At 42.7% G+C, this 26,290-nt stretch overlaps 1 protein-coding gene and 1 pseudogene across 5 annotated transcripts in view; both read right to left on the bottom strand.

The window, feature by feature from the left end:
- Nucleotides 1–8,747, bottom strand: part of LOC309869061 (heterogeneous nuclear ribonucleoprotein A1 pseudogene) — a 361,742-nt pseudogene extending 352,995 nt beyond the window's left edge. Inside the window, exon 1 of the transcript XR_014316503.1 lies at nt 7,546–8,747. The product of XR_014316503.1 is annotated as a heterogeneous nuclear ribonucleoprotein A1 pseudogene (transcript). The remainder of the gene's footprint in view (nt 1–7,545) is intronic.
- OPTN (optineurin) overlaps nt 1–26,031 on the bottom strand; it is a 44,585-nt gene extending 18,554 nt beyond the window's left edge. For 2 of the 4 annotated variants that reach the window (XM_082739533.1, XM_082739535.1), the window contains exons 1-6: nt 25,794–26,031; nt 18,732–18,908; nt 17,927–18,129; nt 13,609–13,791; nt 11,349–11,422; nt 8,762–8,896 (exon numbers count right to left, since the gene is read on the bottom strand). In XM_082739533.1, the coding sequence (XP_082595659.1) occupies nt 8,762–8,896; nt 11,349–11,422; nt 13,609–13,791; nt 17,927–18,129; nt 18,732–18,897 (761 nt within the window). In that variant the 5' untranslated portion in view covers nt 18,898–18,908; nt 25,794–26,031. Of the gene's footprint in view, nt 1–8,761; nt 8,897–11,348; nt 11,423–13,608; nt 13,792–17,926; nt 18,130–18,731; nt 18,909–25,011; nt 25,120–25,793 lie in introns of all 4 variants that reach the window. The other 2 variants (XM_082739534.1, XM_082739536.1) reach the window with 2 other exon arrangements.
- Between the last annotated feature and the right edge of the window lie 259 nt (nt 26,032–26,290).

Raw genomic sequence — 26,290 nt, 5'->3', positions numbered from 1 at the left:
TGTACTCCACCAAAATGACTTTTAAAAAGCTATCTACATACAAGAACAAAGAGAAAGGGAGAGAAAATAACAGCAAGAAGATGGGGAGTATGACTATGAGTGGGAACTGACTTGGAAGCCTAGTAAGGCTGGGTCTGAAGTCAACATTAGGGAAAGCCAAGACTTAACCTAATCGACACTGTGGGAAGTAGAAGAATCAGGAGTCAGTGACACCAGGTACCTCTGGATGTGGGGACAAAGGTGGGGCCTGTTTAAGAGGGACTGGAAGTGATGTCTGGGTGGCTCATCAGTTGGGCATCAACTCTTGATCTCATCAGGGTCATGAATTCTGCCCCATGTTGGGCTCCACCCTGGGTGTGGAGTCTACTTAAAAAAAAAAAAAGAGGGTCTAGAATATCACAAAATAAGGGCTTTCTGGGTTCAGACATTAGTCAGAAATGAGACATGGGTTCTTCTATAAGAAGAACTTACACACAGAACATTAGGACCATCAGCCCCCTCATTTACTCATCTCAAGAACCTCCACATTTGAGAAATGCCCTCCAGGCAGGAGGCTGGAAGAGTATCCTCTGGAGTATGTAACCAGGATAAGGGAAAAGATTGAAAGTTTCTGACACAGCACTTCCCCAAGGAAACCTCCAAGCCAGATCTCTCTAGATGTGCACTGAGAGCTTCAATCAGCTTCTGATACCCTGTAATCCTGCTAAATCTAATCAAACAGCCAAAATTACTAGACATTTAAGGAAAATCTTAATAAGAAACAGAAAAAACTAACTTACTGAAAACAGAATATCCCAGCAGGGAAATAAATGTCAAAAATATCATTAAGATTTTTAGAGAGATGAGGAAACATTACATCCACGAAAAAAAATGGAACACAATAAAAAATTACTACTCAAAGGTTCTCCAAAAAAAGCTTCTCCTCCACAAAAAAAGGGAAGATGAAAGTTGATCAAATTTATCAGAAAGGAGAAAAAGGGAGAGACAGAGAAAAGGAACAAGGAGTTAAGAAAATTAGAGGAGGGGCGCCTGTGTGGCTCAGTGGGTTAAAGCCTCTGTCTTCAGCTCGGGTCATGATCCCAGAGTCCTGGGATTGAAATTCACATCAGGCTCTCTGCTCCGCCTGCCTCTCTCTCTGCTTGTGATCTCTGTCAAATAAATAAATAAAATCTTAAAAAAAAAAAAAGAAAAAAAATTAGAGGAGAGGAGATCCAATTAAAAAAATAGTAATGCTATAAAGAGAGAACAAAGACAATTGAGGGTAAGAGATCATCACTAAATTAATTCAAGATCATCTCTCAAGAACTGAAGGACATGAGTTTGCAGAATGAAAGATCCTAAGAGTGTCCAGGACAGATGAAAAACAGGCTCACACCAAAGTATGTGAGAAGTCTCATCCCCAAAGATGAGGAGCCAGAATGGCAGAGGGTCTTTTTAGCATTAACACCAGAAGCTAGGACACAATGTAGCAAAGCTTTTGAAATGTGGAGGGGAAATTATATCCGATAACAGAATTCTATATCTAGCCCAACTATCCATGAAGTATAAAGGCAGAAGGAGAGATTTTTAGATATGCAGGTCTGAGAAAATATACTGCCCATATATTCTTTTTTAGTCAGTTAGTGGAAATGTGGTAAGCTTTGTTTGAGAAAAACAATAACAACATTTAAAAAGAGTAGAAAAGTTGTTGGATTCAGGAAGCAAGTGATGGAACACAGGAGAGCTGAAGGAATTTCTCAGGCTGAAGGCAAAGGGAGACGCCATGAGACAGGATCTAGAAAGCAAGTATTCTCCAGAGAGGATATGACTAGACTACTAACATGTCTGAATGCATCTGAGAGAGTTCTGCACTGAAGAAGAGTATGGGGAAACTAAGCAAATTTTAAAGATGTAATTATGCACAGAAGTAAGAAAAAAAAAGTTGTATAAAAAAAGGAAAGGTGTTCAAGGCACAGAGCAGAGCTCAACTGAGTACTCCCTGGGTGCGCCTAATAACGTAAAATGCCGAGTAGTTACCTAACTAAATTTCAGTATAGCCAATTTTGGAGGTGGGGCAGGTAAGTCAGGTCCACAAGCACCTGTGTGTGCAACGGGAGGTCAGTAGATTGTGTTCACAATAGGGGGACAACTCAGTAGCAATTTAAGCCTGGTGCATGGAGGGAAATATCAAAATGGTCACAACGTCACAAATTGCCAAACCTAACTAGTGAACAGACACTATTTTGAGCTAAGCCAGATAAATGGGGTAAGAGCCAGCTGATGTGGAGTTGATGGATGGGCCTTTTTCACGCCACTCATGTATGACCCAGGGCTCTACTTTTGAATAATCATTTATCTTACTTTTCTAGGGCAAATTCTCATCTTGGAGTGACCTTCCCTGCAACTTCTTGACTCTCTTGGGCCACACTTCCTACACTCCCCCCCCCACTTTTTTTTTTTAAGATTTTATTTATTTGATAGACCGAGATCACAAGTAGGCAGAGAGGCAGGCAGAGAGAGAGGAGGAAGCAGGCTCCCTGCTGAGCAGAGAGCCCGATGCGGGGCTCGATCCCAGGACCCTGAGATCATGACCCAAGCTGAAGGCAGAGGCTTAACCCACTGAGCCACCCAGGCGCCCCCACTTTCCCCTTTTTTACTTGCTGTCAGTTTAAATTTGTTTAGAAAGTACAAATCACATGAAATATGAATCCTGAAATCCTACAGTCCCCTTGCCCCACAAATCTCCTAAGAGTTTTCAGAATAAATTTCATGCTGTCTGTATCCCTATTTGTCATGATTAATGAAAACAGTTGAAGACTCACTTGTTTGAGAAAGAGACATGTTAGATCTTGGGATGTGTTTTCATCATATCCTATACAGCACGTATAAGCAAGGCTATCCAGATATCAGGGATTTTATTTCTTGGTTTTCAGTTCTGTCATAGTGAGGGGGAAATCATCATCCTGATACCCACCCAGAGAGCATGAGTCTTTTGACTTAGCAGTTGTTAAAAACTGAGAGAGGGCTGGCTCAGAGAATGGAGATTTAATGCTATTGAGAAAGCAACCCTTTTTAGGTGCTCAAGGTGGGAGACTAAACACAGCCATCTCAAAGGCATGCCTGACTTCCTAGGGCCATCCGAAGAACTACTGCTACAGGGAGAAGGCTGTGATTATTCTGAAAGCAGGAATTATATATATCATATGAATGATGAGGAGGTATAATTAGTAAATTCCTAAGTTGACACTTTCATCATGAAAGCTAATCATGTTGTCTAAGTACAGATGAATTACTGGCTCAACCTGACTTCTGAGAATGGTGTGCAGAACACAGGAGAGGTAAAAGTGTCTACGAAATAAAAACATGCTGCTTGTTCATGGTTCCTAAAGGTCTCCTTCAAAGGGTAACATTTTTCCCTTTAAAAATAGCTTGGGGGGCACCTGGGTGGCTCAGTGGGTTGAGCCTCTGCCTTTGGCTCAGGTCGTGATCTCAGGGTCCTGGGATCGAGCCCCACATCTGGCTCTCTGCTCAGCGGTGAGCCTGCTTCCCCCTCACTCTGCCTGCCTCTCTGCCTACTTGTGATCTCTCTCTCTCTCTGTCAAATAAATAAATAAAGTCTTTAAAAAAAAAAAAAGAAAAAAATAGCTTGGTAACTAGGTGTAAAAAGAGTGCTTTTATTTATCTATCTATGCATTATTACTATGTTTTAGGATTTGCTGAAAAGACAGGACAAATATTTTGCTCCATTAGAATACATGCTACTAGTCTCCTAGAAGTCAACCCTTGAAATTTTCTAAGGGACAACAAGAGGATATGGTGTAAACATATAGGATTCAGAGCCGACGTGCCCTCCACACCTTTTGAAATGCGCTGATCATGAAATCAGTCATTGGACCAAAGCCGATGTGTCTTCCAGGTTAACATCATCTGAATAAGGAACTTATGTTTCATATTTGACAAAAGATCTTTCTATAGTTGAAAATTAAAATTGTTTCAGGAGCGCCTAGATGGTGCAGTTGGTTAAGCATCCTACTCTTGGTTTCAGCTCAGGTCCTGATCTCAGGATTGTGAGACTGAGCCCTGCCCTGGGCTCCACACTCAGGGTAGAGTCTGCTTGAGACTCTGTCTCTTGCTCTCCCTTAGCCCCTCCCGCCTCCCTCTCTAAAATAAATAAATCTTAAGGTGTAAACTGCTTTAGTTAGAAAGTACTTCTCACAGTGCTATAATTTTAAGATTAATAAGCCATTTATAATGTCTGAGAGAATCAATGATGTCATAGTATATTTACGATTAAATGTTGCAATTGCTGGAGCCTTAAAACTATTGCATAACCTCTCCCATATCCTACATAGTTTAGCACTTTGCATTTCTTAAAAGTGCATTTGCACATAGATTCATTGACTTCACAACTCTACAGTGTATGAATTTTATCCCAAAGTGGGTGTGTGTGTGTGTTCTCATATATACCATATTCTATGAGGCCAGTATTTCCCTTACACCAAAACCAGACAAAGACATTACAAGGAAAGAAAACTATGGACTGATACAACTTATGAATAAAGATGTAAAAATCCTTAACAAAATTTTAATAACCTAAACTAGCAACATATAGAAAGGACTATACATCCAAGTGGATTTACCCAGGAATGAAAGGTTGGTTTAACACATGAAAATCAATCACTACAATATATCATATTAACAGAAGTTTAAAAAAACCATTAGTTGTCCCCATGGACATGGAAACAGCATTTCACAAAATTCAAAACTCTTCATGATAAAAAGTATAACAAACTAGAAATAGAAGGGAGCTTCTCAACCTGATAAAAGCATCTATGAAAACTTGCAGCTAACATCATACTTGATGGTGAAAGGTTGAAGGCCTTCCCCCCAAAACAAGCATGACTGCTTTCTCCACTTTACTTAACATGTGCTAGAGATTCTAGCCAGGGAAGTCACGCAAGAAAAAGAAATACAAGGTACCCTTGCTGGTAAGAAAGAAAGAACACTATTCCTTTGCATAGGACATGATCTTGTATAAAGAAAATCCCAAGGAATCCACTAAAAAACTATTAGTGCTAATACATGAGTTCTAGCAAGGTTTCAGGATACAAGATCAATGTACAATATACAATATACAAAAAAGTCAGTGGTATTTCTACACACTAACAAATTTTTAAAAAATTTAAAAAGAAATCTGGGGCGCCCGGGTGGCTCAGTGGTTTGGGCTGCTGCCTTCGGCTCGGGTCATGATCTCAGGGTCCTGGGATCGAGCCCCGCATCGGGCTCCCTGCTCCGCAGGAAGCCTGCTTCCCCCTCTCTCTCTCTCTCTCTCTGCCTGCTTCTCTGCCTACTTGTGATCTCTGTCTGTCAAATAAATAAATAAAATCTTTAAAAAAAAAATTTAAAAAGAAATCTAAAAAACAATTTCATGTATAAAAGGATTAAAAAGACTAGAAATCATAGTAACAAATTTTTGAAAACTAGTTTAAGACCTGTATACCAAAAACGACAAAACATCATTGAAATACGTTACAGATGACCTAATGAAATTACGGGTTATCCTTCACGGATCAGAAGATTTAATATTGTTGAAATGGCAATGCTCCCCAAACCAAACTCCAGATTCAATGTAATCCCTAACAAAATCCCAGCTGACTTTCTTTTTTTTTTTTTTAACCAGAAATTAACCAATTTATCCTAAGATTTATACAGAAAAGCAAGAAGCCAGGACAGCCAAAATAATCTTTCAATTTAAGAACCTACACTTCCTGATTTCAAAATTTAACTGTAGGGGCGCCTCATGGCTCAGTGGGTTAAAGCCTCTGCCTTCTGCTCAGGTCATGATCCCAGGGTCCTGGGATCGAGCCCTGCATCGGGCTCTCTGCTCAGTGGGGAGCCTGCTTCCTCCTCTCTCTCTCTCTGCCAGTCTCTCTTCCTACTTGTGATCTCTGTCTGTTAAATAAATAAATAAAACCTTTAAGAAAAAAAAAATTTAACTGTAGTAATCAAACAGTGTAGCATATGCAAGGGATAAGCATATAGATCGAAGGAATAAAATTGAAGGTTTAGAAATTAATCTTTACATATATGGCTAACTGATTTATACCAAGGGTGCCAAAGCAGTTCACTGACGGAGAGAAGGGTCTTTTCAACAAACGGTGTTAGGGTGACTGGATATCCACACACAAAAGAAAGAAGTTGGACCCTGATCTCACATCATATACCCAAATGAACTCAAAACGGATCAGAGACCTGACTGTAAGAGCTAAAACTATAAAGCTCTTAGAAGAAAACATAGGAGTGAATCTTTGTGACCCTGGGTTAGTCAGTGGTTCATTAGACACAACATCAAAAGCACAAATGACAAAAGAAAAAGAGATAAAGTGGACTACATCAAAATTTTAAAAAAAAAGTTGTGCTGCAGGAGGTAAAGAGGTAATTCACAGAATGGGAGAAAATATTTGCAAATCATATACCCTCAAAAAGAATTTGCATCTAAAATATATAATGAACTCTTAAGCCTCAGCAATAAAAAGGCAATCCAATTTTTTTAAATGGGCAAAGGATTTCAATAGATATTTTCAAAGATGATATACAAATGATCAACATGAAAAGATGCTCAATATTATCAGTCATTAGGAAAATGACATCAAAATCACAATGAGACACCACTTTACATCCACGAGGATGGCTGTCATCAAGAAGGCGGATGATTACACGTGTGAAGGAGGACATGGAGAAAAGCAGGACCCTCAAACGTAAAATGGCGCAGCTACTGCAGGAAACAGGTCGGTAGCTGCTCAAACCATTCAACACAGAGATGCCAACGGCCCAGCGATCCCACTCCTGCGTATATACCCCCAGAGGGTTAAAAAAATACGTCCACGCAAAAAGTGCAAGAATGTTTACAGCAAACGTTATTCACAATAGATAAATAGTGGGAACCAAAATGTTCACCAACTGTTGAATAAGCAAAATACTGACTAGTCACACAATGGACTATTATTTGGCAACAAAAAGGAAATGAAGAACTGATTTGTGCTACAACGTGGGTGACCTCTGAAAACATGATGCTAAATAAAGTCAGTCAACCACAAAAGACCACATGTCATATGGTTCCATTTGGATGAAATGTCCAGAATAGGCAAATCTGTGGAGACAGAGAACAGACTGCTGGGAGGAATGAGGAATCAGTGTTAACAGGTACTGGGTTTCTTACTTGGGGAAAAAAATGTTGCAAAATTATAATGTGGTCATGGCTACATAACTGGGAATATTCGTTTTTTTTTTTTAAAGACACATTTATTCAGTGTCATGATCAGACTATTACATTTAGCAATCAACAGCATGGGTGCAAAAAAAAAAATCTACATTAAAACCCTTTGTTGGAATGCTTTACACTTTCCACAGAACAGAAACTAAAATAACCTGTTATACAATTAGTCACAAATACAGTCCTCGAGTTTTTTTGCCCGTACACATGAGTATTGTCTAAAACATGACTTCTTTGTAGCAGCTAGGCCCTGCCACCACTGTGCTTGGCTGAGTTCACAAATCTCTTGTAACCTGTAGCTTCCCTGTCACTTCTCTGGCTCTCCTCTCCTGCTAAGCTTTGCTTCCTGGCAGTAATTAAAACTTTCTGCCACTGCCATAGCTGCTGCTGCTGCTGGAACCACCATAGCCACCTTGGTTTCGTGGTTTGGCGAAGTATTGGCCTCCACTACCATAAGGGCCAGAGCTTCTGCCTCCAAAATTGCCTCCTTTCATGGGTCCAAAATTTGAGGATTGATTGTTGTAATTGCCAAAATCATTAGAGCTTCCGCCACCTCCAAAGTTGCTTCCATCATTACCAAATCCGTTATAGCCATCCCCACTGCCACCATATCCACCACCACCTCAACTGCCACCAAAGCCACCTCAACCACTAAAGTTTCCTCCGCGACCAAAGTTGTCATTCCCACCAAAACCACCTCCACGACCACCACCAAAGTTTCCAGAACCACTTCGACCTCTTTGGCTGGATGATGCACTAGCCATCTCTTGCTTAGAGAGCGCCTTCCTTACTTCACAGTTGTGGCCATTCACAGTATGGTATTTTTGAATGACAATCTTGTCTACAGAATCATGGTCATCAAATGTTACAAAAGCAAAACCCCTCTTTTTGCCACTGCCTCGGTCAGTCATGATCTCAATCACTCGATTTTCCCATACTGTTCGAAATAATCTCTTAGATGATGTTCTTCAGTGTCTTCTTTTTCACCAACAAAAATCTTTTTCACACTTAAGTGGGCACCAGGTCTTTGAGAATCTTCTCTTGAGACAGCCCTCTTTGGTTCCACAACTCTTCCATCCACCTTGTGTGGCCTTGCATTCATGGCTGCATCCACCTCCTCCACAGTGGCATATGTGACAAACCCAAAGCCTCTGGAGCGCTTGGTGTTCTGATCTCTCATTACCACACAGTCTGTAAGTGTTCCCCATTGCTCAAAATGGCTCCTCAGACTCTCATCAGTTGTTTCAAAGCTCAGACCTCCGATGAAGAGCTTCCGCAGCTGTTCAGGCTCTTTGGGAGACTCTGACTTAGACATGACAGCGGTGGGAGGGGAGACTTTAACGATGTTTACTCGGCGGCGTCCACGGGCAGAAAGCATAACTGGGAATATTCTAAACTATACTGAAATGTATACCTTAAATGCCTGGATTATCTGGTGTCTTAATTTTATCTCCATAAAGCTGTTTTAAAAAAGCAATGTATGCATATTTCAAGTTACCTATTTCATACCTTTCTTTGGCTTCCTTGAGTGCAATTCCAAGCTTCTCCACCTTCTGGTTTTCCTCCCTTAGACAAAGCAGGAGCTGGCTCACAGTTAATTTCTCAAATTCCAAATAATTCCTGGCACTTTCTGTAGATTTGTTCCTGTACCAAGAACAGAATAAAGATTAAAAGGTTTTCATCAGAAAACACAAATGTCAAAGTGTCTAAGAAAGTAACTGAAACAACGTAAAGGAACTACTTTTTAGAATACTCTCCAAATAATTTTCATCTACAGACCAAACGCAGCTGGCCTGCAACCACCAGGTTCACACTCCTCCACACTGTCCAGGAAAGGGGTAGGGACTCTCAGGTAGTCTCGCCTTGCACTGTACACGCTCGCTTCCTCCAAATAGCCCATGTGCCCACTACATCAGACCCCAGAACCGCCAGGAATAGTGGAGCAGAGGTGGCCCCAGTTTCCGGAGCCTGGCCTTCCTAGAGAACTAGCCTCAAAGAAGATCACAGTCATACAAAGTACATGAACATGTGTGCTGCCTGGCAATACCCAGATTGCTGACCTTTCTCCAACTTGATATTCTCAGGTCAAGAGAAGAAGGTACTTTTTGTTTTTGATTTCAAATAACTATAGTAGAGAAATGTAAGCACCACTGGTATGTGAAATATTTTCCTTGATTTCGAAATCTGATTATATCAACAAGCAGGATGATGACAAACAAGACCAGGACCACCGGTATGACAGCTACACTTCCCGGATGACTGCAATGATGCTCACATTCAAGTTCACACATTTCATACACAGCCGGGATTAAATCCCAGTTCCTGACTTTGAACTCCACACCCAGTTATCAATCTGACTCCTTAATATACCTTAAAATGTGGTAAGAAAACAGTTACTAAAACATAACTGTGCCTTGGAGTGTCTGGCCGGCTCAGTCAGAGGAGCGTGTGTCCCTTCATCTCAGGGTCGTGAGTTCAAGCCCCACGTTGGATGTAGAGATTACTTAAAAATAAAATCTTAAAAAACAAAAACAAAAACAACCTATGGCTTAAAAGAGGAAGTGGCTTTAGCAGGTGGCTATAGCTGAAGAGGAAGTGGCTTGGAAATTTCAATCAGGGCCTTCTTCCTTCCTACCACTTCCAGGAAAGTCTTTCGATATTAAAAACAGCAGGATGGGGGAAAGCTGAGGAACTGCTAAGCGAGGAAGCAACTTTCATTTATGCTGACAGCCCTGTTTAATGAAAGGTTATCTATCACTTATTTTATACTTGATGCAAGGGCTTGGGAGCAAAACTGGGAAAAAAGAAACAGCCTGTTTTTCTAAGTACATTTGTCACATTATGGAAAAAAAGGTATTAAAAGCCCATGAGAGAAGAGATTCCTAGATGAATTTTCAAATAACTGTCTATTTCAAAGAGACTAACCCAGCAGTAATTTGCATCCAGGGGATGAGCCAACAGCCCATTCCAGGTGAGAGCTGTGAATGCCCAGCTCTTCTGTCATCTCTTCTGCCAAACCCCACCCCCCACCTCCTCCACCATTTAAAATGTCTGCTTCCTAATGTCTACTTGGAATAGGTCACCTAGATGTCTGCATCTTCTTCTTCTTCTTCTTCTTTTTTTTTTTTTAAAGATTTTATTTATTTGACAGAGGGAACACAAACAGGGGGAGTGGGAGAGGGAGAAACAGACTTCCCGTGGAGCAGGGAGCCCGATGCAGGGCTCAATCCCAGGACCCTGGGATCATGACCTGAGCCAAAGGCAGAGGCTTAACCCACTGAGCCACCCAGGTGCCCCTAGGTGTCTGCTTCTTAATGTCTATTTGGAACAGGTCAACTAGATGTCTGCTTCCTGATGTCTATTTGGAACAGGTCAGCTTGAGACTCCACAGGTAAGACATCTGGCCACGGGGTATGACAGCATTTTAGAGCACTTACAGTCCTTACTGGAGATCACTCAGGATCAGTCGTCTGGGCTCATTCTGGGGAATGAACAGGGAAGACAAAATGATAACATCCCACTTTATCGAGCTGAACAGCCCAGACCAGGGCAAAGTGCACCAGTAAACAAATCAGCAAGCATGAGTCTTTTGATTAAGAACAAGTTTGTCTTCTCTTCTCATCTTATGGGAGATGAAACACCTCTAAATGGAGTGGTGAGGGTTGAGTTGGCCCACAGAGGGACCACACATTGTTTCTATTCTCTGCCAGCCTGGCTGCAACACTAAATCACATTCAAACCGGACATTCCTAAAAGGTCCTGGCATGGGGCGCCTGGGTGGCTGAGTCAGTTAAGCGGCTGCCATCTGCTCAGGTTAAGATCCCAGGGCCCTGGGATCCATCCCTGCATCAAGGTTTCCTCCTTGGTGGGGAGTCTGGTTCCTCTCACTCTGCCTCTCCCCCTTCTTGCACTCTCTCTCAAATAAATAAATAAATTCTTAACAACAACAAAAAAAGGGTCCTGGCATCAATTAATGAGAATCAACTTTCACAGCCCAAGATGCTTGACCTCCTAGCGGCGAGCTGCAAGTGACAAGACAGCCTGGTGGGGGGGCGGGGTAGGAGTTGTCCACTAGCCCTAGCCCTTGTCTACATACGTGTCAATGGAATCAGTTCTTGTTGGTCCAGGACTTGTCCTGATTTCTCTCACTGCCACATCTGTGTCTCCTTCCTGTAAAGGCAGAATTGAAAGGGCTTTACCATGATAATGTCCACAAGACAAATTTTTTATCAAAAGAGAAAAAGGCAGTAAGATCAAGAATGTTGATGGCCTGCAGCCCAAGGAAGCTACCGACATTTAAATGTGAGATGTTTCAACCAGGTCACTGAAATGGAATGGGAATCTAGCCTTCCCTTACTCTGCACACCCTGTCAGGATTATAAATATCTAGGCCAAGGTGTGAAGGTTCATGTCTCATCCAGAAGAGTCAACCTGACCCCGAACACATGAAAACTTATCTCCTCCCTCTCCTTGGCAGTTCGTTCCCTTCTTTCCCAAGTTAAGGTCGCATGAAGCTAGCGATACCTCTATCCAGCTTCCCTGTACAGGCCTTTAAAATGCAAAATGTCAGAACCTGCTGAAGCAATGTTGAAAAAGAGGCTGTTTTCTATGGGCAAAGCTCACAAAGCACAACATTGGCTCCTAGCAAAATCTGTATACATCATGGGCCACTTAAGCGTACAAGAAGTCCAAGACCAGTCACATGATAGGAAAGACATTAATATTCCAATGAGCTAGCAGGAAAGTCTTCCGAAAATGCATGAACAAAGATGGTTCGAAACAATTCTGATTGTGTACATTTTTCCTAAACCTTGGGCAGTGTTTTCCAGTTCACAAGAAGCAAGGCAAGAAAAGCATGTTTACACTAAAACTAACTGTCACTCATGGGACCAGTGGAGGAGCGTACTGTGCTCACCATGCGCCCCAAAGGAAGAAGCCTCATTTGGAAACTTCTCATATGCTCCTTGGCCTTCCTGAACTTTGCCACGTATTTGGAGAAGGTGAAAACTGTTTGATCAAACCTGCATTTCATTATCTTTGGTCATCTGCAGAAAGGGTGCTCTGGCAAAGCGTGCTTTCCATTTGGTATTTCAATTCTCCTGATTTCGGCTGCTATGAATACTCCTGAAGATTTATTAGGGAGCATGGATGGCAAAGTTACTAAGAGCTGTCTCCCCATGCTACTACTCTTCAGTGCAGCAAAGGAACTGGAAAGCAAAGATAGTCACACACTAATAATTCTGACACGCCCAGGAGTTCACCTTTTTTCAAGCTTCCCACACATTACCTACAAGGTCCGTATTTCTCTCTCAGAGACACTCTCTTTTTTCCTGTCTGATGTATGGTCTGATAAAGTTAACATGCCAGGGGTATCACAGAGGATCTTATCCTTGTGTGTTTTTCTCCCTCAACATTTAATATTTTCTAGCGGCGGTGAAGGAGAGCGGCTCTGGGGCTCACAGACATGGACACCACAGATACTCGTCAGATGTTCAGGAAGGGGCCAGCACACGCCACTTCACTGAGCTCACTTCGTTTTCGGTTCCACAGAAACGTGTCAGACACCCAGGGCTTCACCCTCAGCTCCTGGAGGTGCCCAGGCACCTGCTGTTAGAAGCTGGGGCAAAGACAAGGTCAACCCTCCACCACAACCCCAATGGCACTAATTTCTTTTCTTCACTTCTTGTTTTTAATAAACCAAGGTTCCTCATAAGGCTTGTCTGAAAAGAGGGTTCTATTATTAAAAACTATTTTAAAGCCATCAGTTTGCCCCATCTTCTCATGAGTCTGTACACCCAAGTGCAGTGCGGGACACAGTGAAGGACCTGATCTGGAAAAGTGTATGTTTTCTGTTTTGTTTTATAGATCAGTCACAAGATATCTGATTTGTCAGTACCTACGGGAAGGAAAAGAAAAACTAACCCAATCCCTTTTGTCATAAAAGATAATCAGTATTCTTCCATTTCAGCCATGATAGCCCTCATCAGTATTAAGACTTTTTTTTTTTTTTTTTTTTTTTTTAAGAGCGAAACAGAGAGAGCACGCATGGGCGAGCAAGGGTAGGGACAGAGGGAGAGAGAGAATCCCAAGCAGGCTCCATGATCCAAGCAGGATCTCATAACCCTGAGATCGGGACCTGAGCCGAAATAGAGTCAGATGTTTAACCCACCGAGCCACCCAGGTGCCCCTAGGATTATGTCATACTTAAAAAGGAGAGCCAATTTATCTTGGTGATATTGATGCTGAAATTCCTGCCCTCTTTGGCTTTGGTGTGTTGAAAAGACATGATGGTAATCTAGGTGTCTAGGTGAGCTTTTGTAATTTGCTGAAAATGAAATGAAAACCAGGACACTTACAGCTATCCTGATTTCAACAAAGGAGTCTTCAGAAGAGCCCCCCGAATTCAGCTTGAGCTGTAGTTCTGACACAATCCCCAGCAGATCTGCTTTTTCAGCTTGGAGATAGGCCACCTGGGTCTTCAGCTGTTCGAGTTCCTGGTCTGCTTCTGCCTTGGGGACTTTGGGGTCCCCAGTGGGGTCCTGGATATATATTGTGATACAACATTTCAAATGGAAGATTTTACATTATTTTATTATATTCAAACAATACAAAGTTAAAATAATCTCATGACAAGAAAGAAAGGCTTTCTCAGCATACAGGATAATATGACATGAAAGAAACCAATCAGACTTCGACAACGGTTAAGTTGTCCAAAACCTCAGAAAATAAGGACAAAAAGCTACCAAATCAACCCCTTGCCTTTTTTCTTCCCACACAAAGGGAGACCCACCCTCGCTCTCTCCATACTTGTCATGTATAGTTTGAAGTCAAAGCATCAAGCCATCTCATTACATGAAACATGAATGGTAAAGACAATGCAAAGTCCTAAATTCTCTCAGGCAGTTTGCTACACCTTATGTTGGTGTTTTTTTAGGCTGCTTAAAGGAAGCCCAGCGAGAAATAAGAAAACTGAAAATTTGGAGGCTGCTATGAAAGGTAAAAAAATTAAATTTCAGCCTATGTCGACACAAAGAACAAATACTCCTATTTACTAATACCAAGTATGTGTTGCGTTTCTCTTATTACACTTACTACCTGAGACAAAGTCTTAAGAGGAAGGGTCTGTTTAGATGCAGTGTTTTCATCTGGGAGCAGAGAAAACAGATTCCAGTCCACAGCCTGCTAATAGCTGTGTATGACATCCTGAGCAGATTTACTTAAAGTCTTGGCCTTGGTTGTGCTGGGTTAGAAAGGAAGACATGGTCCTAAGTGGTCTCTGTGGTCTCTGTGGTCCCTTCCAGCCATGACCTAGGAGGCCTCTCTGATTCCCTCCTCGGGAAACCTTCATTGTGTTTATGGGCATGGTGCCACCAGAAATACACACTTGAGGTTATCAGAGCATTACAACACAGCAATTCTCTCTCTCTTTCTCTCTCTCTCTCTTTCACACACACACACACACACACACACACACACCACCCATCTCCATGACAGATTTCCTAAGGAACCAGAAATAGACCCAAAGGCTGTTAGGACAACCAAAAAGCATTAAAAGGATTCGCGTAAACCAGCTGGTCCCTGAAATATTGAAACCTGGAGAGAAAGATATTAATACGCAGCACAGGACTATGTCTCACACCAGTTAGATCATGTTCTTGCTTCACTGGGAGTGTTCCCTTGCCAGGAAATGACCACAGGCCTGAGAGAAAAGAACTCATTGTGAAGCTGAAGAGTTAGATGTGCAGGGAAAGGTTATCAGCCTGGGCATCCTCTCTTGATAATGACTCATTCCAAAGAAATGAAACTGTGAAAGCGGTAGAAAAGTCAAAGGAGAGGCCCTACTTAGCCTGGACTAGGAAGTGAGCAGGTAAGGGCAAAGTCAGGTTCTATTAGGTATCTTCACATTTTCCTGCTGGACCCCTCTGAGGACATTTTATAGAGTGGATTAAAAAAATTTTTTTTTGAAGAGAGAGTGAGTGTGTTAGTGGGGGTGAGGAGGGACAGAGGGAGGGAGTGAGAATCCTAAACAGGTTGCACACCCAGTGAGGAGCCCAACTCAGGTCTTGGTCTCATGACCCTGAGATCATGACCTGAGCCGAAATCAAGAGTCAGATACCCAACTGACTGAACCACCGAGGCACCTCAGAATGGATTTTTAAAACTACCTTGGCATAAGGGTAGGAAACAGAGTTTTAAGCAAGTGTCGGATGACAAGGGATATAAGGCCATGATTCTAGAATCTCAGACTTGTCAGGGTAATCTTCTTTTTTACAAGGGTGAGGATCTTTTCACTATCCTTGGGAAATTCCTATCTACTTATTTGGCCATCAAATACCTCACAAGGTAACATTTTAAATCTCTCTTCATTTCACTACTGAGACTCCTTTCAATCCCTTCCTGGACTAGAACTCACATGTTTTATTCTCTCTGATCAAACTCAACTCCATGATTTGTTACCTTTCAGCACTTTTGAATGCTTGCCCTTGACCTTCAAGCAACACCACGGCTCTCCTTTTGTACTTGTATCATGTCTCCAACTTGCTGTCCCGGAAATCTGCCCAGGCTACCATGCATTTTATAATCCTAGAAGAAATACCCAGCTAATGATCTCTGCCTAGCAATCTGTACCATTAAAAGTTAAAAAGTTCTCTCTACAGATGATAATAATGTATAATTCTGTGAGCTGGACAGAACCATGAAAACCTCAGCCTCACCCTGAGGATCAGAAGGCAGATCTCCAAAAGAAATGTCCTATTCCCTTTAGTTGTGTGGCACAGAACACATGAGAGTCCCTCGTGGCTGGAGGGGATTCCCTGGAGAGATGCAGCAAGGATGGGTTAGCAAGAGTGAGAAAAGGCAGGGGCTGGGAGAGCTTTAAGTCAGGAAGATGACGGCCTAAATTGTACAAATCATCTCAACTGGTCCATGAAATAAAAATTAAAGAAGAGGCAGGGAGGCAATAGGCAGGCCTGGGAAGCACATTTCTGGGGACAGAAGGCTGATGACCAAGGGTATTAAAGAGCTATAAATGTCTCTTTGTCCAAGTACCCATGTCGTCTGTCCCAAGGACTCACTTCTGAGTCCTGCTTATAGTTTGTTTCAGCTGTCTTCTGCATTGAAAGAAGCTGTCTGGAGCTCCAGCTTCTTTTCTCTATCTCTTCCAGTACTGGGACTTCTTAGGAAAACCCACACACAGATGATTTCAAACAGACAAACTGCTTCTGGAAGCTTCTTTCTGGGCTTCAATGTGATAGGCCCCAACAGACTGATGTCAACTGTCAGCTCACATCCCAAAAGCCAAAGGAGGAAAACAGCATAAGATATTTTCTGGGGCACCTGGTTGGCCCAGTCAGTTAAGCATCTGACTTCGGCTACGGTCATGATCTTGGGGTCCTGGGATCGAGCCTCCCTTTGGACTCTGAGCTCAGTGGGGAGTCTGCCCTTCCACCCAGCTTGTATACTCTTTCTCTCTCAGGTAAGTAAAATCTTAAAAAAAAAGATATTTTCTTACAGAGAGTAGAAAATTATTCACATAGCCTAGCTGATCAGTTTTTCAGTGTATTCTACCTTGCAAATATTTAGATACCAAGAGATTTCCCCCAAAGTAATAACTTACTGTTTTTTTGAACTATAAGACAAGTTGAAGCATTAGATGTGATAGATCTAATCAGCAATGAATCATTTCCTACACAAATGTAAGTTTATTCAAGCAGAATGTTCACACGGTCCCATAAGCAGGGATTGATATCAATGAGTAAAGCCCTGACAAAAAGCACAATACAGTTTCCTAAACAACTTTTCATTCTTCAGGTTATTCCATATTGTCCCCCCCCCTTTTTTTCCTCTTATCTTTCTTTGTTTGCATACTTTACCCAAGAAATCAGAGATCAACAGAGTTCAAGGTATCTCAAGGAACATCTCTGAAGTCTGGGTTTCTATCTTCTCTGAATCAAACCAGTGGTCCATCCCTCAGGGGGCTGCTAAGTTCCAGGTTGGGAAGACGAGGAACAGCAGATGCCCAGCCTAAGGAACAACCAGTCCTCAGAATATGGGCAGATGCTTCAAATGGGTTCTGATACATATTTTCTCCCTAACATCTTTGGCACCCACTCTTGGCCATGAGCACATTTCTTAGGGTCTTTGGGTCAATGAAAATGTGGCAAACTGACAGCCTCCTATCACAACATGATAAGTATTGCACCATTTCTCAAAAGTAGATGTAAAAAAGAAAAGTAGATGTAAAATGTAAAGTGAGGAATCTCTATTTTTAGACTTAGGAAAAGACTAAAATAGTAAGTAAAACTTGGGAGTAATAGTTTTTTTAATGTAATTTTCTATCAAAGACATAAACTAAAAGCTAACACTTGGATGGTTCAAGGCAGAGGTTCTCCTGCGAGGTCTATAATGAATACAAAATACTGATTTATAACCACAACCTTCTTTTGACTATAATCAATATGGTCAAAACCGTACAGATTTCCCTCCCCCAACAGAAACTGCAAACAACCCTTGAAACTGTAGCCACCTTCTCAGGAAGAACCGTTCTTTCAAATGATGCAAAATACTCATCTAGCCTGAACCATGAAAGGTTTTGATCTAGAAGTCTAGATAAGGAAGATTCCACTCTAAATATTAATAAAATAAAATAAAATTGCAACTGACTAGTCTGCTCACCTCAAGGGATTTTTCCATTTTCCCTTTTAGTTTTTCAAGTTCTTCCTTCAATTTTTCATTTTCGTGACTCAAAGCCATGAGGCGCTCTTTGGCTTCTTTGCTCTGTATCTCAAAAAAGAGGCGTTCTTCCTTCTGTTTCTCTGTCCAGGCTGAAAGCTCTTCAAATCGCCCTTTCATTGCCTGATTATTTAGCTTCATGGCTTCTGTATGGGGTTCAGAGTGAGAGTGTCACACATCAGACTCGATTTGATGAATCCAACCTCCAACCATCCTCATCACTTAGCTGTGAATCTAAAGAAGCCCTCCTAGGCCTGGACCCCAGGGTTGGCAGAAAATGTAGAAAGTTGAGTGGTTTTTGCTTCCAGACAAGACTCGGGGGCCTAATGTCATTTCTAGTGCTCCAAAGATTCCAGAAAATAAAACTAGTTTGGGTTCCTCCATGACGACACACACGCTAGAGCACTGATTTGAACACAGGTCCTGCCAGAAGCCATGGAGGGAGATCCCAGAATGCGTTCTATGAACAGGGTCATATTTAGAACTCTGTAATTCTTCCTTTCTTTCTAAAGGGACTCTATGTCATTACACCATTTCCCTGGGGTGTGTAAGTACCTTTTATTCTTACCTGTATCCCAAAAGTAAACAATGGAAACAATTTTAGCTTTACCAAAAGCTAGACTCTGTGTTCTTTCTCCCGCTAGTGAAAGAGAGAGAAGGGAATTCACCAACAAGCTTTTTGACAGAGAGATGCTGTTCATGAAGGGCCAGGGTGAATGAAGAAACGTGGTGGCCAGAGGCTTCTCACCTTTGAGCTGATGGTTCTCAGTCAGGAGCTCCTTCATCTGCCGCAGCAGCTCCTCCGGGGTGAACGTGTCCAGGTTTGGGTGAGCCAGGTTGGGGGGCCCATTTCCTGTGGTTTCGTTGGGGCTGTCCCCCTTTTCAGTCAGGCAGCTAAGCGGTTGGTGGGACATGGCTGCAGGACCTAGGGAAGCGTCACAGACTGAAGAGAGAGCTGTCTTCCCACTGCAAGGGGCCCCTGAGTCCCATAAGTCCATGGGGAACTGCTAGTGTGTATTCCAAAAGTTGCCTCCTTCCTCTCCAATTCTTTTTTGGGCATTTTTGGTTCTTCCCTTTTAAACAAAGAGGTGTATTCTAGCCTGTGTGCGTGTGTCTGTGTGCGTGGGTACGGCGAGGGCCTGAGGGACGGAGGAGGGAGAGAAGAGCATGAGAATCAGGAATCCTAACAGGAATTCAAGGCTTCCAAACGTACATTTGTGGATATGGGTAAAGTATCATTAAATTGGTTTTCCTATGCAAATCTTTCAAGCTCAGATCTTTTTGTTTTGGGTGAACTGCACATAAAGCTGTTAAAAAATCTCCATATTTTATCTCTTGAATTTTTGGCTAAGAGGAAAGGGAGAAGGAACATTTTTTGGATGCTTACTACATGCTGAATCACCGCAGCCAACACGTCAGTTTCTAATCCTCACTAAAACCCAACTGGATGGCTACTTGACAGGAGACCGAGCTGAGCTCCCAGGGGTGTTAGAGCTCGGCCGAGGTCACTTCAGAAGAGGTATGAACTCTAGGAGTATGAATAATACCAAAACCCAGCTCTGTCATACAATAAAGATGCTACTGAATATTTAGGCTTCAATATTCAATAATTCTGCAAGGCATCCTAAAAAGACTAAGAAACCTTGCTCACTTATTGCATATTCTGAGAATATTTTAAGCATACCACTTTATTTTTTAGAGGGGTCAATGTGGACATCAATGAGATAGACAAGACAAGACAGACAAGATGGACAAAAATAAGATCCGTTTATGTATGCCCAACACCTGGGCAAACATACGAATCTCATCTAACAACTGGTGGCATGCTACAGGCAAACATTTTCTTTTCTGTGCTTCATGACAATCATGATAAGCCTTGTCATGGAAGATGAAGAAGGATAAGTGCATTCTTTCTGACACAGCACCGTATCATTAACAGCTAGGAGAGCTTTCGGTGACTGTCTATTAAACCAAACACACAGGTTGTGGTACAGTGCTTTTCCCCCCACCCCCAATGGAAGCAATGCCTGGGGTTCTCTGGAGGCCCCCTGGACCCAAGAGCCTGGTGATCTGCTTTTGGTCTGAAGGAACCTGCAGGTCATGAGGGACAGTACCATGACAGGACAGCAGGCTCCTGCTTCTCCCCTGAGCAGCCACCTTAAGGAGAGGCAGTCCCATGAAATGCTTTAAGGAGGAAGTCAGTTTCTGAAGTGAAAAGCATTGACGAGGCATACTACTCCACTGTAGGCCTCTGGAAGGTAGCCTATGTTCTACATATCCTAATGCATTAGTAAAGTGGTCTAGTGCTGAGGTGGGCTCCTGGTATTCAGTGATTAGAAAAGACTGCTTTTGGTTTCCCCAATAAAATAATCTGGATGAAATAATTTAGAAAAAAAGAAAATATTTAAAAGAAAAGAAAAAAATAATTTAGAAAAAGTAATTTAGAAAAAAAGTCAGTTTCTGGCTTTCTGTAACATTTGTTTATGCACAGTATGATGTTGGAGCTAACCTTTCATAAACATGGGTTTTTACCAAATAACAGGAATACTAAAGAGACCTAAAGATAAAATCCTCACAATGTGCCCCAATGTTTAGAGCAGCAATGTCCACAATATCCAAAATATGAAAAAGCCCAGATGTCTACTGACAGATGAAGAGATAAAGAAAATGTGGTATATATATACATGGAATATTACTCAGCCATGAAAAAAGAAATTTTGCCATTTGCAACAACATGGATAGAACTAGAGAATATTAAGCTAAGTGAAATAAGTCAGTCAAAGAAAGACAAATACCACATGATTTCATTCATGTGTGGAATTTAAGAAACAAAACAGAGGAACATAGGGGAAGGGAAGGAAAAATAAAATAAGATTAAAACAGAGAGGGAAGCAAACCATAAATCTTAAATCTTAAATCTAGGGAACAAACAGAGGGTTGCTGGAGGGGAGGGGGATGGGAGATGGGGTAATTAGGCGATGGGCATTAAGGAGGGCACTTGACAGAATGAACACAGGGTGTTTTTTTTTTTTAAATTTTATTTATCTAAGATAGAGCACAAGTGGAGGGGGAGGGGCAGAGGCAGAAAAAGCAGGCTCCACGCTGGGCAGGGAGCCTGACACAGGGCTCTAGCACAGGACCCTGAGATCATGACCTGAGCCAAAGGCAGACACTTAACCAACTGAGTCACCCAGGTGCCCCAGCACTGCATGTTCTATGCAACTGATGAATCACTAAATTCTATCCCCGAAACTAACAGTACACTATATGTTAAATTGAATTTAAATAAAAAATTTTAAAAACCTTACAATATGTATCATTTACTTGTCAACTGTCCAGTTTGCTTAGGTACTCAAAGATTATAATACACTTCGCAAAAGCAAATGGAAACATTCAACAGATTTTTTTTTTTAAGTTCCTAAGGAGTTCTCTAGAGATGTGCTTAATTTCATTTTATTATATACACATTTCTCTTTTATTGCTTTTCCAAGAGACAGGAAAGGGGAGAGAAGAGGGAAGGGCAGGGGAAGCAGGGAAGAGGAAGAAATGGGAGGGGAGAAAACAAAGATTTTCTTTTGAAAATTATCCAGGTTATTTTTCCTCCTCAACTTTCCTTTATACTTCCTTTAGACATCCACAATAAAGTTAAAACTGGTTCTAGCTGTTTTATCAGGGCTTCTAGCTTTTTCAGGTTGCTCAGATTTTAGGACATGAGGGGAAAAAGCAGGGTCATGCTAGGGGACAGTCGAAAAAACACTGGCTGCCTTACCCAGATCTGTGACCTCTTATGATAATTTACTGACTTGTCTAGCGAATGATGATCATTACATTTGCTTTTAGCTCAAAAACCCCATGAAAAGTATTCTTGAATTTCTAGAAAGATCCAACCCCCCCCATCCAACACATACAACCCAGCACCGTCATGGCCATGCCACCATATGTATTATATGCCTGTCCTAATCACTGCAAACACTTCATTATCCAGCATTGTTAGGGAAAATTATTTGGTAATTCAAATGTCATAGGAAATAAGAAGTTAGTGTATATGCCAAACACAAGCATGTAAATACTTATTACCAAATTGTTACCAAAAGCAACTTAATTGTTTTTTGGTGACCCAAAGAGTATCCTATGATTTTAGGTATTTTGGGGGGCATCATTATGAGTTATGAGTACAGTGCCTATGTGAAATGTCTATTGGTAGAGCACCCTTTAGGGAAAGCTGAATTTTCTAAGTCTTTAACACGGCCTTAAGTACATTCAACTGAACAAATACAGAGATGAATTATAAATTCTTGCACACATTTCTAAAGGTTACAGAAATTGGAACTAAGCCATTTATTCCAAGGTTCTATCCATTAACGGAATTGCTTTTTTTTTTTTTTAAATAACAGAATTTCCCATAAAAATCCAACTAACCTGGATCTGAAACATGTCTCTTTTTTTTCTTTCTTTTGTTTCTTTAATATAAGTTCTATGTCCAACATGGGGCTCTGAGATCAAAAGTCACATACTCTACTGAATCAGCCAAATATCCTTGAAACACGTCATTTCTAAGCAAAGGTGATATTTAACTACAGAAGGGTGAGTTAATTTAGCACAATTTATCAAGATTTCACCAGTGAGGAAGCAGCAAACTACCTAGAAGAATTTCCTTGATTTTATTCCCAGTCCTATTTGAATTCTTAAATATATTATCATTTTTAATTCCAGAGGTCAAGTAGCAATGACTCGACTCTGTGGGCGTGGGCATGAGCTTAAACCTCATTTCTGAGTTGGCCTTACAAATGATCCAGTCCAACTTCTTATTCGATGCAAGAATCTCTTATCTGGTTTCCATGGAAGAGGGTCATACGGACCGGGCCTGAAAGGCTTCAATGACAGAATATATGAGCAATGACTTTGGCAGGCAACACAGCCCATTCTGTTCCAGGACCATTCCCATCATTAGAAAGTCATTCTGTATCGAACAGAAATCTGCCTTATACTGACTTCCACCCTCTGGACATTGGACCAATGGGCATCATGCAGAATAAGTCCAGGCCCTTACCCTGGTGTGTTCTAAACTGGCTTAATAAGCATTCACAGGTTCAATCCCTGCATGAATAAATTAATTTTAAACAGTAAAAACCTATTTCCTGATCAGACCATTAGGTGGCTGAGATTGTAGAATCATGGCCTTATATCCCTCATCCTCAGACACTCGCATAACACTCCATGTCCTACACTTATGCCAGGGTGGGGGGCTGAGTGTGATCCCAAGATTATATCAACTAAAACCATCATCATCCTGGAAAAAGAACTCAAAGCCTGTATCCAATGAAGGGGGAAAAAGAAGCTTCACTTTTCATGCCAGAAATGGAATTCTGATTTTGAAATTTGCTAACCTACAGAAAATGGAAATTGATTTACCCTTCTCACGAAAGGCATGAGCCTGGGAGTATCCTCTCTCCATTGGAGTCTCATGGGTCAGTAAGTGGCTGGTACTTCCTCCTCCTTCCCATCCTTGCCAGCTTAGGTCAGACCCTCCGTGTCTTGTCTCAATTACAGTAGCGATGCACTCCACGGAGTACAGGATTTTTGTCTGTTCTGTGCACCACTGTGTCCCCGGCATCGAGAATCCTTGCTGAGTAGTTACCTAAGCTGTCTGCCTGGCCTCTTTCTACCACAGTCCCCCTATAACTTCAGATTCTTTCCCAACATGAGGTCACCCTCCTGCTGAAAACCCTTCCCATGCAAGGCAGATTTCCAGCTCCTAAATGAGAAAAATGTGGCCTTTCAGAGTCTGGCCCCTACTTACCCACCGGTATCATCTCTTGTCACCATGCCACTGGCACGCAAGGCATGAAAGAGCTCACAGTTTCCCGCTCTCTTCCGCTTCTTTGCCCTTATCTCTGCTCTCCTCTCTGCACAAAATATCTGGCCCCACGTCTGCCCTGGCAAATACCCACCAGACAGCTCCATGTCCAGCTGAGATAGATGGCTGTGTAAAACAGCCTGTTCTTTCCTCTCAGTACCCAGTAGCACTGGGCTCTTTCTGCAAAGTTCTATGATCATCCCATTCAGGAGATCTTCATCAAACTTCAGGGAAGGTCTCTATTTTATTCTACCTTGTGAGCGGCGCACAGCAGGCTCTCAGTAAATGTTCGTTGAAATGAAATGAAAATACAGTGCAATGAGGTATTTTAAGGTCTAGCACTAGTAAGACACTTTCTGCTCCATAGTGACAAACCCAGCATGCTAGTATTATGAGTTTTTCTCCAACTCTACGGCACTCATTCCCTAATTCTTGACCTCAACTTTTAAAACTTGTTTTGAAAATTAGTACTGTTTCTTTTATCATCCCCAAAGGTATCTGAGTGTCATTTCATAACACACATCTTATTATCCCATCCTCCTATACATGTCAAAATGAAAACCTTTAAAATAATATTTTCCTCTGAAAAGTCTTCACTTCTCAAAAACAGAGTTTAATTTCTTCCCTTTCCTTTGGATTTACTAATCCCACTGATTCCAAAAATAGTTCAGGTCTCTATAAAATTCAGGAAAAGCAGGGCTTGGAGAGGAAAATACCCAGGTATCCTTACTTAAGGGAGAGGGTTCTAAAGGAAGGTAATACAATGACCAATTTCTTTCAAGAATAAAGTTTTTTTTTTTTTGTTTTTTGGAGGGGTTAGTTGGACTCCACAGCATAATATGCAACCTGAGATCAGTTACCAAAAAAAGACATTATTTTTATAATGTTGTACATAATATACAAAGAACCATTAGAAGTGGCCCAGTAGAAAAACAGATCAGTCACTTGGAAGATTCCTGTCCCTGTCCTCTCTCTCCAGGCCACATTTAAACTTCACTTGCCTTGTCCATTCCTAGGGCAGTTCCTGGCCTTTGCCTCTGCCCCAGGATCTCTCCAGCCCAGCACAAACTGGGCACATCCTGGGAGGTAGCCAGGGTTCCCTAGTTCTCTCCCTAGGCAAAGAGCAAGGGGAGGGGCTGGTTCTTGTGTTAATAGCGCTGCTCTTGCTTACCAGATCTGAGGCTTTTGAGGTTCTAACACCACCTTACTGGACCACGGTTCTGTTTTCCACTTCATCCTTCAATAGATCTGGGGCATACATTTCCATACAACAGTTTTCCTGGAGGAGGAGGCCAGACCAGAATCTGGGTTTCGTTTTCTCTTAGCAATGCTGACTCTGCCTCCAGCTTACACATTTCTGACAGGAAAAACAATTCCTCTGGGGTTCTCAGCCTCATGGAGCATTCATGGTCTCTGTATGCACACACACACACACACACACACACACACACACACACACATGCTCTCCCGGACACAACAGTTTATGAAGATTCCTTTCAGCTGTTCAGGAGTCCCAGCACCTTAGAGAGAGAGGTCACCTGTTCCTTAGTGTCCCTGGGTCACCTCAAATAGCTAGAATACTTTTCATTTCTCAAAGGTATACATTTAACCACTTCCTATATAATGAGGAACTGGCTGTAATCATTCCCAACCTGCGGGAGGATGTCACCCTCAAACAACCTCCGTGACCTACAGAGGAAGTCACTGGCGGCCAACCGGGCCGGTAAAAAAGGGGGGAGGGAGCTTTGGGACGGCCGCCCTACTGCCCTTTCCCACCAGGTCAGAATTCGCCCAGGCCCGGAAACCCTCCCTGGGGAGAGGACGTCCCATCCCTCGCCATTGCCACCCGACAGGCTCCGGCGTCGCAGGGAACGGGGCCGCGGGAACAGCTTCCAAGGCGGAAAGGGAGCCGCCACCTCTCCAAGCCCCTGCCCGCCCTCTGCCCCAGCTCACCCCGCGCCCGCGCTCTGGCCTCTATTGGGGTCACTGCTCTCTCGGCATCGTGCCCGCTGGGGGAGGGCTCCGGACCCGGATGCAGACGCGGACCAGGGGACCCGCCAGGGGCAGCGATCCGGGCTCGCGGAGCCTCGGGCTGACTTGCGGCCTCGCGACCCCGCCCAGCGCCGCTCAGCTGACCGCCGCGCGGGCCTCCCTGCCCCCGCCGGGAATTTCCCAGGCCCCGCCCCGCAGTCGCGCCCCCACAGACCCCGCCCCCTCCTCCGGGTGCGCGGTCCCAGCCCCGTGGCTCGCGCGGGTAGGGGTCCCCGCCTGGGAAATGAGGGCTAAACGGGTACGTGAACGGCCGTGACCCGTGGCGCTCACTTAAATAGATAATTAATTAAAGGATGTGCGGAGTCGGTCTCCTCTGCTGGGATCCCTTTACAAGGCCGGAGCCGCAGGGGCTCCCTGCGCCCCACGGAAAAAGGGGTACAGCCCGAGACATCTTTTGA

The sequence above is a fragment of the Mustela nivalis genome (assembly GCF_964662115.1).
Source record: "Mustela nivalis genome assembly, chromosome: 7".
Lineage (NCBI taxonomy): Eukaryota > Metazoa > Chordata > Mammalia > Carnivora > Mustelidae > Mustela > Mustela nivalis.
The sequence above is the reverse complement of the archived record's forward strand: the minus strand, read 5'-3'. Positions and strand labels throughout refer to the sequence as shown.